The sequence below is a fragment of the Babylonia areolata genome, chromosome 14, assembly GCF_041734735.1.
Source record: "Babylonia areolata isolate BAREFJ2019XMU chromosome 14, ASM4173473v1, whole genome shotgun sequence".
NCBI lineage: Eukaryota > Metazoa > Mollusca > Gastropoda > Neogastropoda > Buccinidae > Babylonia > Babylonia areolata.
Window position 1 is genome coordinate 5738104 of NC_134889.1, and position 16642 is coordinate 5754745.

Below are 16642 nucleotides of genomic sequence, written 5' to 3' on the forward strand. Positions count from 1 at the left end.
TAAGTAAACACAGCATTTAACCAGTGTCATCTGACATAGAGAAAATTTCATCACATGATATACAAATCAAGGTCACAATATATTATCTTTTAGTGTCAACATAATTAGATTATATCATGGTTATCACATGGGTATGCTCAAGTAAATTTGTTATTGTTAAGACATAACACACACACACATATATGTAAGTGTGTGTGCGTGTGTGTGTTTGTGTGTGTCTGTGTGTTAATTACAATGAACAGTAACACAGTCTATGAACAAATTTATAAACATGTGTATAAAATGCAAATATACATGACAAAAATGTGAACAATATTACAGAGAAATCCATGTCAAATAAGCAGAAACACAGGCCTACACAGATGTAAGCTTCTGTATAACACAGTAAATTGCACAACAAATGGTAATAGTACATACAAAAACACTGTTCAATTTGTCTGTGGTTTCCTTTTTCAGTATGGGACTTTTTCCATTAGTCTGTGTGGGACTAAATGGGTTATTTTATAGTAACGTAAATCTGCCTTTGAAGTTCTATGCATATCTTACGTGTGTCAGATAATACCAACTAAAAGTTCTACAAATAAATGGGTCAGATTATACCAACTTCAATCTGTCTTCCTATCCATAGATTATGTATGTTATATTTCAACTTAAACCTGTCTTTCTATCAAAACTTTTTAAGTGGGATTACATGACAACGAATCTACCTTCCTATCAATGCTTTATTTATGTGGATCAGATTACATTAGTGTAAATATCTTCCAGTCTACTGACCTGCCTGCCAATGTCTACATTCTGCAGATATGAATTCCTTCAACCTGTTTATAAAGGCAGTCTGAAAAACAAAGGAGAATGCTGAACAGCAAGTCCAACCAGAAAAGAAAAAAAAAGAAACATCTTCCTCCAATAAGCAGGGTGGGGGAGGGTTATCATCCTCACTGTTGCTTACGCTAGTTATAACCCAGCTGGCTGCACAGGGCAATATCAGGACTGCCCAGGAAAATATATTTTAAAAAAAACAACACCAGTTCAATTGCATTAAACACAAAACTTAAGGTGAAAAACAAACCAAAAAAACCCCTAAAAACAAAAAAAAGAACAAACCCAACAAACAAAATCCCACCTGCAAAATAAACAGTTCATGACACATTATCTTGACCAATTTTGCTCCTCAAGACGAGGCGGCGCTGAGGACGTCAGCCCTTCTGCTTAATTTACCATTCCTTGATTACCAAAAAAATCATAAAAAAGATTTAAAAAAAAAACCCTTCAAAAAGCCACACAAAAATTGGATAAAAAGGCCATACAGGCAAATAACACTGCAGAACAGACAGCTAGTGCCCATCCCAGTGTTCACAATATCACTACCTGATCACCAGAGCAAAAAAAAAAAAAAAAAAAAAAAAAAACACAGATAGCACATCACAGACTGGAAATGAGAAGAAAAAAAGGGGGTCAAGCCTGTTGGGAAAAAAGAAAGGGGAATGGACTGGGAGGGCAAAAAAACCCCAAAACAAACAACAACAACAAAACAAAACACAAGAGAGGCAAGGCCTTCAAGACTCACTTGTGATAAATTAAGTCCCCTAGCATTAATGACAGAGTAATTTCCCTTTTTTACTATCTGCACCAAAATGTTTGCAAAATAAAAAAAAATTCCATGCTTAGCAAAAGAAGTTCCTGTTTGAACAGAAAATGATAATAATGACTCCTCTTGTTGTTGTGTCAGAATAAGAGGTCAAAGTGGCAAGTTTAGAGAATACAAAAAATATAAATATGACAGTAAATGCAATTTGCATATAATTAGGCTTCTTTTTTTAATTTTTTTGTGCCCATCCCAGAGGTGCAATATTGTTTTAAACAAGATGACTGGAAAGAACTGAATTTTCCCTATTTTTATGCCAAATTTGGTGTCAACTGACTATTTGCAGAGAAAATGTCAATGTTAAAGTTTACCACGGACACACAGACACACTGACACACACACACGCACAGACAACCGAACACCGGGTTAAAACATAGACTCACTTTGTTTACACAAGTGAGTCAAAAATCAGTAGACAAGGAAGGAAGAAAAAGTGTCTGAAACAAAGAGAGAAACAGAAAAAAGGAATTTTCAATTAAAGAAGTTCCACAGAATGATGCTATCTACTGAAAGACCCCCTGCATCCATCGGGGGAAAAACTACCTGATCACAAGCCTGAATGCAGTATGTACACAAAATACAAACTTCTATTTTAACATCCAAAATGTCCATGGGCAACTCATGGATGAGGGCAACAGGCTGTGTGGAGAAAGTAACAAAAAATGCAAAACAATAGCGAAAGAATTCTCACAATGGCAGAACTGTTGTCTCACATTTATTTGCTTATTTATCATTATTATTGTCTTTTTATTCTTTAGCCTTTTCATCTTTTTTTTAATCTTTTTTTTTGTGCACTTAAGAGTTGATTTCATCAAGATTCTGCACCTCATAAATACCATAATTATTATTATTTTCATTATTATTATCATTATTTATTCATTTTATTTTATTTTATTTTATTTTATTAAATTATTTCTTTAAGATTTTTTTTCTCAAGGCCTGACTAAGCGCGTTGGGTTACGCTGCTGGTCAGGCATCTGCTTGGCAGATGTGGTGTAGCGTATATGGATTTGACTGAACGCAGTGATAGCCTCCTTGAGCTACTGATACTGTAGCGTATATGGATTTGACCGAATGCAGTGATGCCTCCTTGAGCTACTGATACTGATACTGTCGTCTCAACAGATGCCAGGAAATCACACACAACCAAACACACCACGTTTACCAAGGGCAGCTGCAGACATCCAAAATACCCAAACTGCTCACATCTCTTCTGTTGCTGTTTCAATACATGAAAAACATGATGGCACCAGAAAATGGGACTATTACTGGCTACTTCTCAAACAAAAAGTTGGTGTCACTTTTTCAAAAATATGTCAACACTGACCAAAACATCTTTACATACATATCAAGTATATTCTTTTTATTATTTAGAACTGAAGATGGTTTTACTATCACTGACAATTTAAAACAAAATTTTTTTAACCACAGAAAGATATCTAAATTTATCACCCGAAAGAAAAAAAATCAATCCACAAGTTATCAGGACAACAAAAACAGGAGTTTCAGAAACAGTTACCTTCACCATAACTGGACTTCAAAGTCAGCGTGACAGACACACATTGCTAAATAAAAAAAAAAAAAAGTAATGTTCACATCAGAAAAAACAACAGTACCAAAAACATAATTGACTCCAAACACTGGCCTTGTCTTCTTAACACTGGAGCTCTTTAGAGAAACCCGAAAGACTTCTTTCAGTGTACTGCAGCATGAAATGTAAATTCAAACCAAAACCTGTTAGTCACTGCAATACTCTACAAGAACAGAGACAACACTGCTTTTTTTTCTTTTTCTTTTTAATTAATAAGACAACCAAATCCCCATCCATGGTAAAAGCTTCCTCTCCTGTACTGAAGTGAAGCGTATAAACGTTATCCTTCAGTCTCGGCAGCATTTAAATGTGGAGAAGCAAAGGAATAAGCGTTGCATTGAAGGCAAAATGAAAACGAACTCCAGAAACTGATGGTGAGCCTGTGGAGACAGGGCCTCAGTTTAGCTATCACTGATAAGAAATTCAACTTGACTGTTCACTGTCATCACGTATGCTTTAAGAAAGCTCAACAAAAACGGTTACCTTCTCAGAAACCTAAAATAATTTATTGTAATACTAGCCAAAAGCATTCTCCAAACTGTGCACAAAAGTCTTGCTGAAAGCAAACTCTTATTCAGTATCTCTTCATGGTGTTAACTATCTGGGAGTTGGGAGCAGGGCAAGTGCAGTGAGACTGGCTGGAAATATAGTAGGTCTTCAGTAACTGTCCCTGTGTGATCTGTGCCATCATGCTGTCAAATGCAAAGCCCTGCAGATTTTGAACGATTCGGAACACCCACTCAGCTCTGAAACTAAGATGATACACAGAGTCTGCCTTAAGGAAAAATACACATTTTAATGAATGTTACCGTTCTGAAAGTGACTGTGCTTTGTATGTTTAATGTCACATGTACTCAAGCCAAAAGACTTCTTCTTCTGCGTTCGTGGGCTGCAACTCCCACGTTCACTCGTATGCACACGAGTGGGCTTTTACGTGTATGACCGTTTTTACCCCGCCATGTAGGCAGCCATACTCCGTTTTCGGGTGTGTACATGCTGGGTATGTTCTTGTTTCCATAACCCACCGAACGCTGACATGGATTACAGGATCTTTAACATGCGTATTTGATCTTCTGCTTGCATATACACACGAAGGGGGTTCAGGCACTAGCAGGTCTGCACATATGTTGACCTGGGAGATTGGAAAAATCTCCACCCTTCAACCCACCAGGCGCCGTCACCGTGATTCGAACCCGGGACCCTCAGATTGACAGTCCAACGCTTTAACCACTCGGCTATTGCGCCCGTCAAGCCAAAAGACAAATTCTGTGAATTTCAGACAATTAAGTTGTATCTTACGGTTCCAGAAATATAGATCCTCATTTGCTTTGTCATTCAACATAACTGTTTCATTAAAAAAAAAAATCATTTGTAGGGTTCAGAAACATACAAGACTAATCTAGATGTCAAATGAATTAAACTGTCCCATGTCAAACATACAGTTTCTACTTCTCAATTACTAGAACCTTTTCTTGAGTGCAAACACTCTCGAATGCACGCCCACACATCTGCAGCAATGTCCCCAGGCAAACAATATCACTGACTGACTAAAGTCAATTTCCAATAGATCAGAAGCTACAGAACAAACATGGTTTACAAACATGATGAAATGTCGACAGTGACATAGATATTAATGAACCTCCATACAGTGCCACCAGATGAACCAGATTACCACTGTCTCTTAAATGCATTTTTTTATGCTTATCTCTTTGGAGACAATGAAGATTACTTGACTTGTACTCATAATCATTTTCAGTTTTGTTCTGTGTCCTTCACAGTACTTTGAACTCTTGCTCTGCCAATGAAAACCCTGGTCACACCAGTCACACACAGCCTGACAGCAGGTCTGCTGCAGTCACTCTATCACACAGTTTTGAAAAAGTTTCCAACATTACAAATGTCCTCAAAGACAGCCTCAAAATGAAAGTATTCTCAAAACTTCTTCTTTTTCTTGGAATGCAACTCCCATGTTCATTTTTATGAATCACTGGGATTTTACATGCACGGTTGTTTTCATCCCGCCACATAGGTCGCTGCACTCCGTTTTTGAGGGTGTTCTCAAGACAAAATCTGCACAGCATGCATTTTGCCCACAGCAACAAATGTGTCAGATGAATCACTGTAGTGCACAGACCTATCAACATCTAAAGCCTGTAACTTTCATCTCTCTCTGTTCGTTCTACGCCTGTGCAGAATGATGATAGCCGACTTCAGACTCTTTCCTTCAGGGATGATCGCATTTGACATGGATACTATAAATCGTATAATGTACAAGATATGCTTTGACAATCCATACGCAAATAATACTTTAACTTACACTGAACACTTCACACCACATGAGCAAGCTCTATGAACACATACCACCAGCCTGACATCAAACACAACCAATGCACAACATGACTGGTTGTCGTTTGCCTTTTCACTTTTCAATGAAAATTCAACCTTGTTGTCTACCATTTCAATGAACTGTTGTCTACCTTGTCTATCATTTCAATAAACTTTTGCTGTAGACCATTCCAACAAACTTTGTCTATCATTTCAATAAACATCAACCATTTCAATATACCTTGCTGTCTACCATTCCAATAAACTTGGTCTACCATTTCAAATAAACCCTGAACCTTGTCATCTTTTCAATAAACACTGCTATCATTTCAATAAAGTGTTGTCTGTCATATCAATCAAGCATTGTCTACCATTTCAAGTTTGTTTTCTTCCATTTCAATAAACTTTGTCTATCACTTCAATAAACCTTGCTGTCTACCGTTTCAATAAACGTTGCTGTCTACCATTTCAATAAACCTGGTCTACCATTCCATTAAACACTGTCTACTGCTTCAATCATATACCTTGCTGTCTACCACTTCCATACAGCTGGTGTCAAGAGTTGAACTCAAGGTCAGGTCAGGTCAGGTCAGAGCTCACATGAAGGTGGTGTCATCGTAGTTGGACTTGTGTTTGGAGCGCGACTCAAACAGCTCTCGGATCAGACTGGCTTTCTCCTGCTCCAGTTTGGTGATCCTGTCCGACTTCTCCCTCACGTCCTGCGGCCACAACACACAAACCACTGCTCAGTGCACTTTCGTTCTCATGCTGGAAGGCGACACCATGGTCGAGACGCTTATATGCCGATACAGAGTCCATGAGGGGGCTGGGTTCAATTCCTCGTCTCGCACGTCCTCCCACGTTTGACTGGAAAATCAAACTGAGCACCTAGTCATTCAGAAGAGATGATACACTGGGGTCCTGTGCACAGCATGCTTCTTGGCGCACTGGAAAGGAACCCATGGCAACAAAAGTGTTGTCCTCTGGCAAAATTCTGAAGAAGAAATCCTCTCTGACAGGTTGGGTTACGCTGGTGTAAGTGATGGCCTAGAGGTAATGCGCCCGCCTAGGAAGTGAGAGAGAATCTGAGCGCGCTGGTTCGAATCACGGCTCAGCCGCCGATATTTTCTCCCCCTCCACTAGACCTTGAGTGGTGGTCTGGAGGCTAGTCATTTGGATGAGACGATAAACCGAGGTCCCGTGTGCAGCATGCACTTAGCGCACGTGAAAGAACCCACGGCAACAAAAGCGTCGTTCCTGGCAAAATTCTGTAGAAAAACCCACTTCGATAGGAAAAACAAATAAAACGGCACGCAGGAAAAAATACATGGACACACACACACATTAACAGACCTCGTCCCCAATTCTCCTGGTGCCAGTTGCATTGCTTGGTTCTAACTTTTTGACAGTTACACGTGACTAAATGCCTATGTTGACCGCACTACGCCATTGGTCAGTTCCATACCACACACAGTTAGTAGCGGGTTACGACTATACTAGGCTCTTCCGTCCGAGCAATGCAACTGGCTCCTGTTCTCAAGTTTTCTACCAACATACATGCCTTTCCCCACCTCACGCATACACAGACACACCCATACACACACACACACTTAGGCAAGATCAACAGCAAACCTGGGTCAGTCTCCTATTTTGCTCGCGGACAATGTGGATGGTGCCATCGCTGGTGCCTGAACTGGAGCCGTTTGCCACAGGCGTCACCGCCAGGTTCATGTGTAAAGGAAATCCCTGCAAACAGTGAATGATAACAATCGTACTGTGTTGCAATGCACTGTGTTGCGTTGCACTGTGATGTGCTGTGTTGTGTTGTGTTTTGTGCTGTGTTGTGCTGTGTAGTGTGGAGTTGAGTTGTGCCAAGTTGTGCTACTTTTTGTCAAAACAGATTTATTGTTTGTTTGTTTTGGTGAAATTTAGTCTGCTCTTTTCAGAGTCAGTGTGTTGCCACAGTATAGTGCCACTACCCCCTTTTTCTTTCTTTCTCTCTCTCTCTCTCTCTTTCCTTTTCCCTGCCTGCAAGAGTATTTCTTTTGCTGCCAAGTACCAGAGTGAATTTTTTCTACAATATTTTGACTGAGGTAAACCCTTTTGTTGAAGTGGGCTGTTGTTTTTCATGTGCACTGTATACACAGATCTCTTCTTCTTCTTCTTCTGCGTTCATGGGCTGCAACTCCCACGTTCACTCATATGCACACGAGTGGGCTTTTACGTGTATGACTGTTTTTACCCCACCATGTAGGCAGCCATACTCCGTTTTCGGGGGTGTGCATGCTGGGTATGTTCTTGTTTCCATAACCCACCGAACGCTGACATGGATTACAGGATCTTTAACGTGCGTATTTGATCTTCTGCTTGCATATACACACGAAGGGGGTTCAGGCACTAGCAGGTCTGCACATATGTTGACCTGGGAGATTGTAAAAATCTCCACCCTTCACCCACCAGGTGCCGTCACCGTGATTCGAACCCGGGACCCTCAGATTGACAGTCCAACGCTTTAACCACTTGGCTATTGCGCCAGTCACACAGATCTCAATTGACCAACTCCTCCAAATGACAAGCACCCAGAACACCCCACAAGTCTAGTGGAGACACCACACAAGTCTAGTGGAGACACCACACAAGTCTAAAGTCTAGTGGAGACACCACACAAGTCTAGTGGAGGGTGAGAGAGAAAAGCCTGGTCCCTATCTAAGTCCAAAACCCATGGACACTTGCCTCCAAGTTGGGCGCATTACCACTGGGACAAAGCCCAACATCAGCAGCAACAGCATTGTCAATAGCTCATCAGACCTGCATTCCCCACAGGGGTGACTGCTGTGCATGTTTAGGTGTTACATAGTACTGCTCAAGGGTTTTTCTTTCATAAAAATTACAAGACTTTTCCAGATCCTGAAGGTCTAAACATAATTTCCCCAGACTTTCCCAGCCCTGAGAATGGCTCTCTCATTTTACCCCAAGACTTTTCCACAAATTCCAGACTTCCATGACTGTCTCTCTATAAATATACAAGCGGAACCCTGCGAGTAAGACTCACTTTTTCAGAGCTGTCCACCAAAGTACGAAGCTGCAGGTTGACCTCGGAGATTCGTGCGCGCTGAAAGTTCATCCTCTCCTGGTGGGCTTCCAATGAGTTGTCCTGTGAGGGAAGGGACATGTCCAGCCATTCTTACTTCTCATGACATCCATACCAACCTCCAGAATTCATGGGTAATCATGACATAAGAAATGACAGCATATAACAGGGTAGGTTTTTCTTGTGTGTGTGCCCCAGAATTTGGATCATTTTGTTTTCTATATTTTGATGATGATGAATCATGCAGATACCAACCCCTGTCACGTGTTTGTAGGAACAATCAGGAAATTTAGTGGGAACATTTTGAATTTGGCAGTACGATTTGGACTCCGAGCCACATAAGCAAACATACACTTACAAGGCATCCAAACACTCGGGACTACCTGCAACATGGTGCCACTGCTACGATTAAGCTGACTGGTCCACTCAATGCTGCTTCTATCTAAACAGGCACGCAATTACCTCAGCATCATCACGTGACACCAAGGTTAGTAGTGACTGCCCTGGCCTCGTGATCGATAGGTCTAGAGTGTCTGGGTAATGTTATGACAGGAAAGCATGTGACCATGCTATGTAGTCGAAAATGTACTCGTCAGAACAATTTTGATGTTGGCGTAACGTCGGAACAAACGACGATCAAGCGTAACAAAATACAGCCAAATCCTTACAGCCGGCATCTCTGATGATGATGATGATGGTGATGGAAGACGCTGCTATGACTGTGACGGTCCATTTAGGTTGGGACTACCTGACAGGGCTGTACTCTCATAATACCATATCCCAGTGTCAACCAGCCTGAGAGATACAGACGCCTGCAGTGTTGGTCAGGAAACTTGAGCAACACTCCCAACGACGCATCCATGAAGTGGATGACTTCTGACTGTGTGGTCAACTGTGGGTAAGCAGCCAGCCACGGGCTGAAAAAACACATCTTTGATAGGGCTCGAACCTGCGTCCTCCCAGTCGTCAGTCTGTGACGCAAACCACCTCGCCACGGCAGCTGGTTTTATAGTCATGATTTATAATAAGTCACATTCATGTTGTTGTAATTGTTACTGCAATCCACATAAGCAATCAAAGAGATAAGTGCAAAGTGGCTTTCCTGTTCAATGGCAGGGTGAAAGGCTGAACCAGATAAAAACATTCAATTCCACAATTTCAGTTCCAGACCACAAATGATTATGTTTGTTTCATTAACAGTCTATAAAGCTATTTTGTTTTGTTGTGAACCAGATGCTGTTTTCACAGTTCTGTTTTCTGATTCATCAGAAACTAACCAACTGTTCTATTTTTCAGTTCATCAGAAACTTACCAAGTGTCAACTGTATTCAGAGATGAGGCACTGCCACGTTTATGTTCATGATCCTACGCACGATTCAAAATGCCTTGTGCACTGCACTGCCTAAAAAAAAGCCTTCCTTCTTCTGCATTTGTAATCAACATGCATTTTATGACTGCTTTTATACATGTACGCGTGTGCATGATTTCTCCCCAGGCTGTTGAGACATGCACTTAAAAATAAAAAAAGAAAAAGAAAAAAGGTGGTTGGTTTGGGAGAGTGGTGGTGGTGGTGGGGTGCTGGGAAGGGGGGCCGGGGCCGGGGGTGGGGGTGGGGGGTGGGTGGGGCAAGAAAAAGAGGGATAGGAAGTGTGTGGAAGGGTAAGGGGAGTCGGAGGGGTGACAGGGAGGAGGAAGACAGGCTTGATGAAGCGTGCAGGACTCACATTGTGGTTGACTTTGCCCAGCATCCTCTGCTTGTCTTGCACAGCAGCCAGCTGACGCAGGTACCAGTCGCGGGCCACCTCAACCATTTCCAGCCCCCGCTTCAGCATCTCCCCCTCCTCCTCCAGCTGCTGCATCCTCTTGATCTGCACACCGACAGGCAAGTGGTTGAACATGCACACAAATCTACATGAACTGATGATGTGCATATCATATGCCAGCGACGGGTGCAATAGCTGGGAGGTTAAAAGTGTTGGACTTTCAATCTGAAGGTCTTGGGTTCAAATCTCGGTAATGTCGCCTGGTGGGTAAACAGTGAAGATTTTTCCAATCTCCCAGGTCAACATACGTGCAGATCTGCTTGTGCCTAAACCCCCTTTGTGTGTATACGCACGCAGAAGATCAAATATGCACGTTAAAGATCCTGCAATCCATGTCAGCGTCCAGTGGATTATGAAAACAAGAACATACCCAGAGATGCACGCCTCCAAATACAGAATATGGCTGCCTACATGGCAGGTAAAAACAGGTATACACGTAAAAGCCCACTCATGTACATGTATACAAGTAACATGGGAGTTGCAGCCCACAAACGACGAAGAAGATATGCCAGCGTACAGTCTAACATGTACAAATGTGCCAATATACACAGGACCACACACACAAATCTACATGATGATGTACATAACATATGCCAGAAGTTAAGCATGTACGAATGTGCCTGTATACGCACATCCACACACACACACACATATACAAGTCTACACTATGATGTACATATTATATTGTTTATTGTTGATCATAGCCCAGCAACTGCACAGGGCTGTATCAGGACTGTCAAAACACACAAATACTCAACCACATTAACACAAAACTGTCACATTACACACACAAACACAGTGACACACACACACACAAATCACCAAGACAAACCCACAAAACACAGTTCATGACATCTTAACCCTAGGGCAAATAAGACAAGGTTGTGCTGAGGATGTCAGCCTTTCCTCATGATTTATTATCCCCAAATTACCAAAAATCGTAAAAAAGGGATAAAAAAACACAAAAAAACCCAAACAAAAACAGCTTACACCCCCCCCCCACCCCCCACGCCCCCCCAGAAAAGCCAAAAGGCAAGCAACACTGCAGCTAGACAATTTACAATCTCACTACCTAATCACCACAACAAACAGCACAGTGCATCAGACTGCAGGAAAGAGAGAAAAAAAAAGGTGTCAAGCTGCTCAAGGCTTGCTCGAAAAACGAAAGGGAACTGGACTGGGAAGGCAGAAAAAGAAGACAAAAGTGAAGGGAAAAAAAAAAGAAAAAAAAAGGGCAGAAATATAGAGAGCTTTTCAGTTGAAAAGAGAATTTCCAGAATGAGGGGATGCTATTACTAGTATTAATACTAAAAGACCCTAGACATCCCACAGGGAAACTTAGAATGGGGGAAAAAAAAAAAATTAAATAAAGGTAGGCAAAACGTAAACTATAAAGCATCCTACCATATTCTGATCCACCCCATTCTGAAGTGTGTGCCGTCGACCAGATCCATGTCGCCGCACTGTGGCTTTCCCAGGAGCATGCTGCAGGCCAGGAGCATGGGCCTGTCCCCCTTCCTCCGTCTTCCTGTGCTGGAACTGGTCAATGTTGGCTGGAGACACACAGTCTGTCCTTCATCGCACACCGTTAACACTGATGTACTGATCCCCACACCACCACCCTCACACACACACATTATAATACATTAATCAAGCAACAGTTTGGACATGTCCATTGATATTATTATTATTATGAGCGTTTATAATGCCTTATCTTGAAAATAAGCCCTTACAAATAGAACACATAATGTGTAAATATCAAAAAGGAAAAACTGAACACAAGATACCAAACGTCACTGAAAACTATTCATCCACCCCACCCCCACACAATACACACAAGCACACGTGCACGCACACACACAAGTCACAGCACACAATCGTAAATTGTACACAATCAAAAATACTACCAACAAATTCTGAAACTATCAAAACTCACTCACTCACTCACAGTCATTTTAGTTCATACTGGAAATGGATGAGCTGTTGAGAATTAATCAGGAGGGGAATACAGAACTGTATTGTATAACTATTTTGTCACAATAGATTTCTCTGTGTGAAATTCAGGCTGCTTTACCCATGGACAGAGCAACGCTACAGTGTAGTGTCATCCACTTTTTTTCCTGCCTGAAAGTGAAACTGCCAGTCTATTTCTTTCTTATAAACTGTTTTTTGTGCATATTTTTTCCAGTGAAACCCTCATGTTGCTATGGGTTCCTTTACAGGCGCTAAGCTAAGTGCATGCTACACACGGGACCTCAGTTTTTCATCTCATCTGAAAGACTAGCATCCAGAACACCACTCAAGGTCTAGTAGAGACAGAACTTCGAGAAAATACTGCTGAGTGTGTGATTCAAATTTCAATCCTGTATGCTGAGACTCTCTCGCTTCCTAGGTGGACACCACTAGGCCACCACACCATTAACACTGATGTACTGATTCCTCCCTCCCCACCCCCCCTATGTGCACACACACACACACACACACAGAGTACACACACACACACACCGGATACGTTCATCAATCCATTGTTTGGACATGAATCACACTACAGTATGTTTGATATTTAAATCATACCAACTTACAACTGACCCGCAGAAGTGTGGACAGATTGACCTTGATCCACGCTGCTTTTTGCACCAGATTAAACTAAATTTATGACCACCTGTCCCTTGCTCGCATTAACCCTTTCACTGCCAGTCAGTTTAAAGTGCAAATTAACCTTGTGCAGGAACCACAGAAAAGATGGTGTCTAAGAATAGCTAAGGATTCCCCTGTGATGTGTAGAAAAAAATGGCCAATCCTACCACTGAAAATTAAGAGCATTAGTTTAATGCACAAAAGGCCCATCAACTGGTTGCATTTCAGTGACATGGGTGCTTTACCTAGCTGGTGCCAAAATGCGACCATGGCGGTGAAACTGAAAGGGTTAACACCTTTCAAGTACGTCATACTGCATCAGAGGTCAGGTCTCATGCTTTTTAATTCTTCCAATTTCATAACACAACACTGAGAGTGAGATGAGAGTAGAATCATAAAAAATTATCTTAAACACTTATTTAAAAAATCATTTACATATATAATATATATTTGATATACTGTAAAGTTCGGTCTATTGAGCGCACTGGTATATAAGCTGCACCCACTAAATTTTGGAAAAAACTGTACATCATACATACATAAGCCGCACTTATTTCCAGTACCGGAACACATACTGATACTACAGAAAAGCTGTCAATATAAAATAAACAAAAGCGGGAACAACACAAAGAAAAGCAAGCATCATATTCAAAATCAAACTCAAAGGTTTGTATGACAAAGAAATTTTCTCTCTAATAATGAAATGAGAAGCAGAAAAAAGGGTTCACACACACATGCCAATACATCATTACATGCATACAGTCTCTTTCAAGTTACACACACAGTCGGTTTCTCACAAGGTCTCTTTCAAACACACACTGACACTAATGACAGTCTTTGACCTTTCCCCTTTCAGTTTCATACAAATGTATGCATGTTCACACACACACACACACACGATACACACACACAACACACAAACACCAATACACACCACACACACACACAAATTCTCTCACACAGTTGCACACACACACATACACTGACCAATTAAAAGCAACACCTTTGTGACAACGTCAAAAGATGTGACACTGAGTGATTGACTCACCTGCACTCCAGCACCCGCTAAACCCCTAAAGCTGAAAGGATCTCGCCTAAATACTTCTTTAATGAGCCATGACAGATCGTCATTCCAACAGAGCGCTAGCCGTAAATTGCCCACCTGAGGCTGTGTGCATGGAAAGTGGAAAGGCTATTCTTCTTTTTCTGCTCTACTGCACATGGGGGCAAGCTGTCACTCTGCCACTGGGCTGTTTTCACAGGGTAAAGAGTGACACCACTCCTGTTTGTGTCTGCCTTCTACTGGTCCTAGATCTGCTGGTTTTATAGAAAATTTGCTGTTTGAAAAGCACCAAGTTCTCTGATAATATCAGATTTCAATACTCTCACTGGTATAAAAAAAAGAAAAAAGAAAAAAAAAAGAAAACCACTGAAGCTTAAAACATTTTCTTATGAAAACCAACTTAAGTAATGTGTACATACTTTAAAAAAAAAAATATATATATATACACACAGACACACACACACACAACCCTACAGCTTCCGACTGGTTATTTCCTACTATTATATACAACTAACTATATAATTCAGCAAAACAAAAAATGTTAATTGTACTTATATATTATCATACACATATATATACATGTATACCATCAAGATTTAATATTTTGTTCCTAATTAGCAAACAAATTCTTTGAAATTTCAGTTTCTCAAGGCAGGATCACAATGTTCTGACAAAGTCATGTGCTACACCACATCTGCTATGCAGATGCCTGACCAGAGCATAACCCAACACACTAGTCAGGCCTGAGCGCATGCATATTTGTGTGCCTATCAGCAGATGTGTGAGGTAGATGGCTACAGAATTTTGCTAGAGGACAATCCTTTTGTTGTCATGGGTTATTTTTCAGCTCACAAAGTGTGTGCTGCTAACCTGGGCTTTGTTTATCATCTTATCCAAATGATTAGACACACAGATTTATTTTCCAGTCTGACTAATGAGAAAGGGTGAGACTAGGATTTGAACCCTGACCATCATGGTTGCTGTATTGGCAGATTAGCATCTTAACCATTCTCATGATTCTGCCACCTTCCTCTCCATTAGTGAAGTAACTACTGTATGCAGGGTTCAGACAGACAATCTAACACAGCATTTCTAATATTGGTGCCTGTCCATTTCTCAATACAGACTGCCAGCTTAACTGATGACCACTGATGTTGATTTTCTGGCCTCTCACTTTTGCCTGCCATGTGACTCCTGGCCTTCTCAAACAATCTGAAGTTCTGTAACAGAAATATTCTACGCACAGCAAACAGAAAAATAGCCTTTTTTTTATTTACTATTTTGCATTTTCAATGCTATCATCAAATGGTTACCATAAATGGCATGCTGAGGGTCATCCGAAGATGGGGGTCTGTCTCGTACAACTGTTGGGCTGACTGTTCCCCTGCTGTTCACCCAGTCTCTCTGCCAGTTTTTTGTTTCAGTCACAACTTTCTGGTTTTGACGCTGATCACGAGGTGGAACATGGGGAGGGTTAATCTCTGATCCTGATTTCTGCACAACCTGAGGATTAAGAGATCTCTCTGGCCTGGGTGGAGGAAAACGGGATGATGGGTAAGAGGGATGGGGCTGGTCAGATGAGTTATGGGGAGGAGGTGGCGGATGGCGGTTGGAATTGACAGTTCCACTGCTGAGCTGCGGTTTCACAGCAACTGTTGCTGGTCTAGCATCTGTGGGGCTTTTCTGCTGGTGATGCGGAATGGCCGATCTGTGTTTCCCCGCTCCTGCAGCCGGCTTGCCGCTGACGTCTGATGCGGCGAAGCCCTGCTGCCGGTTAGCTGGAGAAGTCTGCAGGGGCTGGTTGGGGGAAGACGGGTGTTTGGCACCGACTGACGTACCCGGGACTGATCCAGTGGGGCTTCGGTTTTCTTTCTGGATTCCGCTGCCCGCACTCATTGAGCGTCTTTTCATTTGATCGTTTCCGCGAAACAATGCCAGTTTGAGACCAGACACAAAATTTTCGAAAGTAAGGAGACCGTTCGGAGGAGCTACCTTTCGCAGGCCCTCCATCACCCCCGATGGTAAATCCTTCACCCCTTCATCGCTCCACCTGGTCTCGATGTCTCTCAGACGAATCAAGCCTGAGTGTTCTTCATCCAAAATATCAAACAGTATCTTCAGTGATGCAACAAATTGCCTTGGCAATCCATCTTGAACTTCAGCCTTGAGATTTGTTGGGGTTGTCATTCTGCAGAACAAACAAAAGGGTCTACAAAGCGCGCAGTTGAATCACAAGAAACGATCACGTTCCATCAATTCACGCTGGTCTTGCAATTTCTGCAACAAAAAATGTAGACAGCCCTCTATATCTGTCGGTAGCCCTCGCACCGTTCAGGGGGTTGGCAGCATGCTAATGTGCTTTCAAACAGACACTTCTGTGGACCGTCTCCTCAATGTAAAACCGAATGCGATTGGATGAGTCTCACATTTTGAACCAGTCACACTTATTCGGACAAGTAATTTCAAT

The 16642-nt window shown here is 41.8% G+C and overlaps 1 protein-coding gene across 1 annotated transcript; it reads right to left on the reverse strand.

The window, feature by feature from the left end:
- Positions 1 to 5615: 5615 nt before the first annotated feature.
- On the reverse strand, positions 5616 to 16540 carry LOC143289764 (suppressor APC domain-containing protein 2-like). The gene is made up of 6 exons (XM_076598866.1): positions 15489 to 16540; positions 11880 to 12028; positions 10377 to 10520; positions 8614 to 8715; positions 7194 to 7307; positions 5616 to 6280 (listed from the first exon to the last, which is right to left on the reverse strand). The coding sequence occupies exons 1-6, from the start codon at positions 16360 to 16362 to the stop codon at positions 6158 to 6160; spliced, it is 1506 nt and encodes a 501-aa protein (XP_076454981.1). The 5' UTR covers positions 16363 to 16540; the 3' UTR covers positions 5616 to 6157.
- Between the last annotated feature and the right edge of the window lie 102 nt (positions 16541 to 16642).

Bases quoted from the DNA above. Each gene is read 5' to 3' on its own strand.
- LOC143289764 (XM_076598866.1), bottom strand. From the start codon at position 16,362: ATGACAACCCCAACAAATCTCAAGGCTGAAGTTCAAGATGGATTGCCA. The intron at 12,029-15,488 runs GTAACCATTTGA...GTGTGTCTCCAG, and splicing joins CCCTCAGCATGCCATTTATG to CCAACATTGACCAGTTCCAG. The intron at 8,716-10,376 runs GTGAGTCCTGCA...CTTCCCTCACAG, and splicing joins TGGGCAAAGTCAACCACAAT to GACAACTCATTGGAAGCCCA.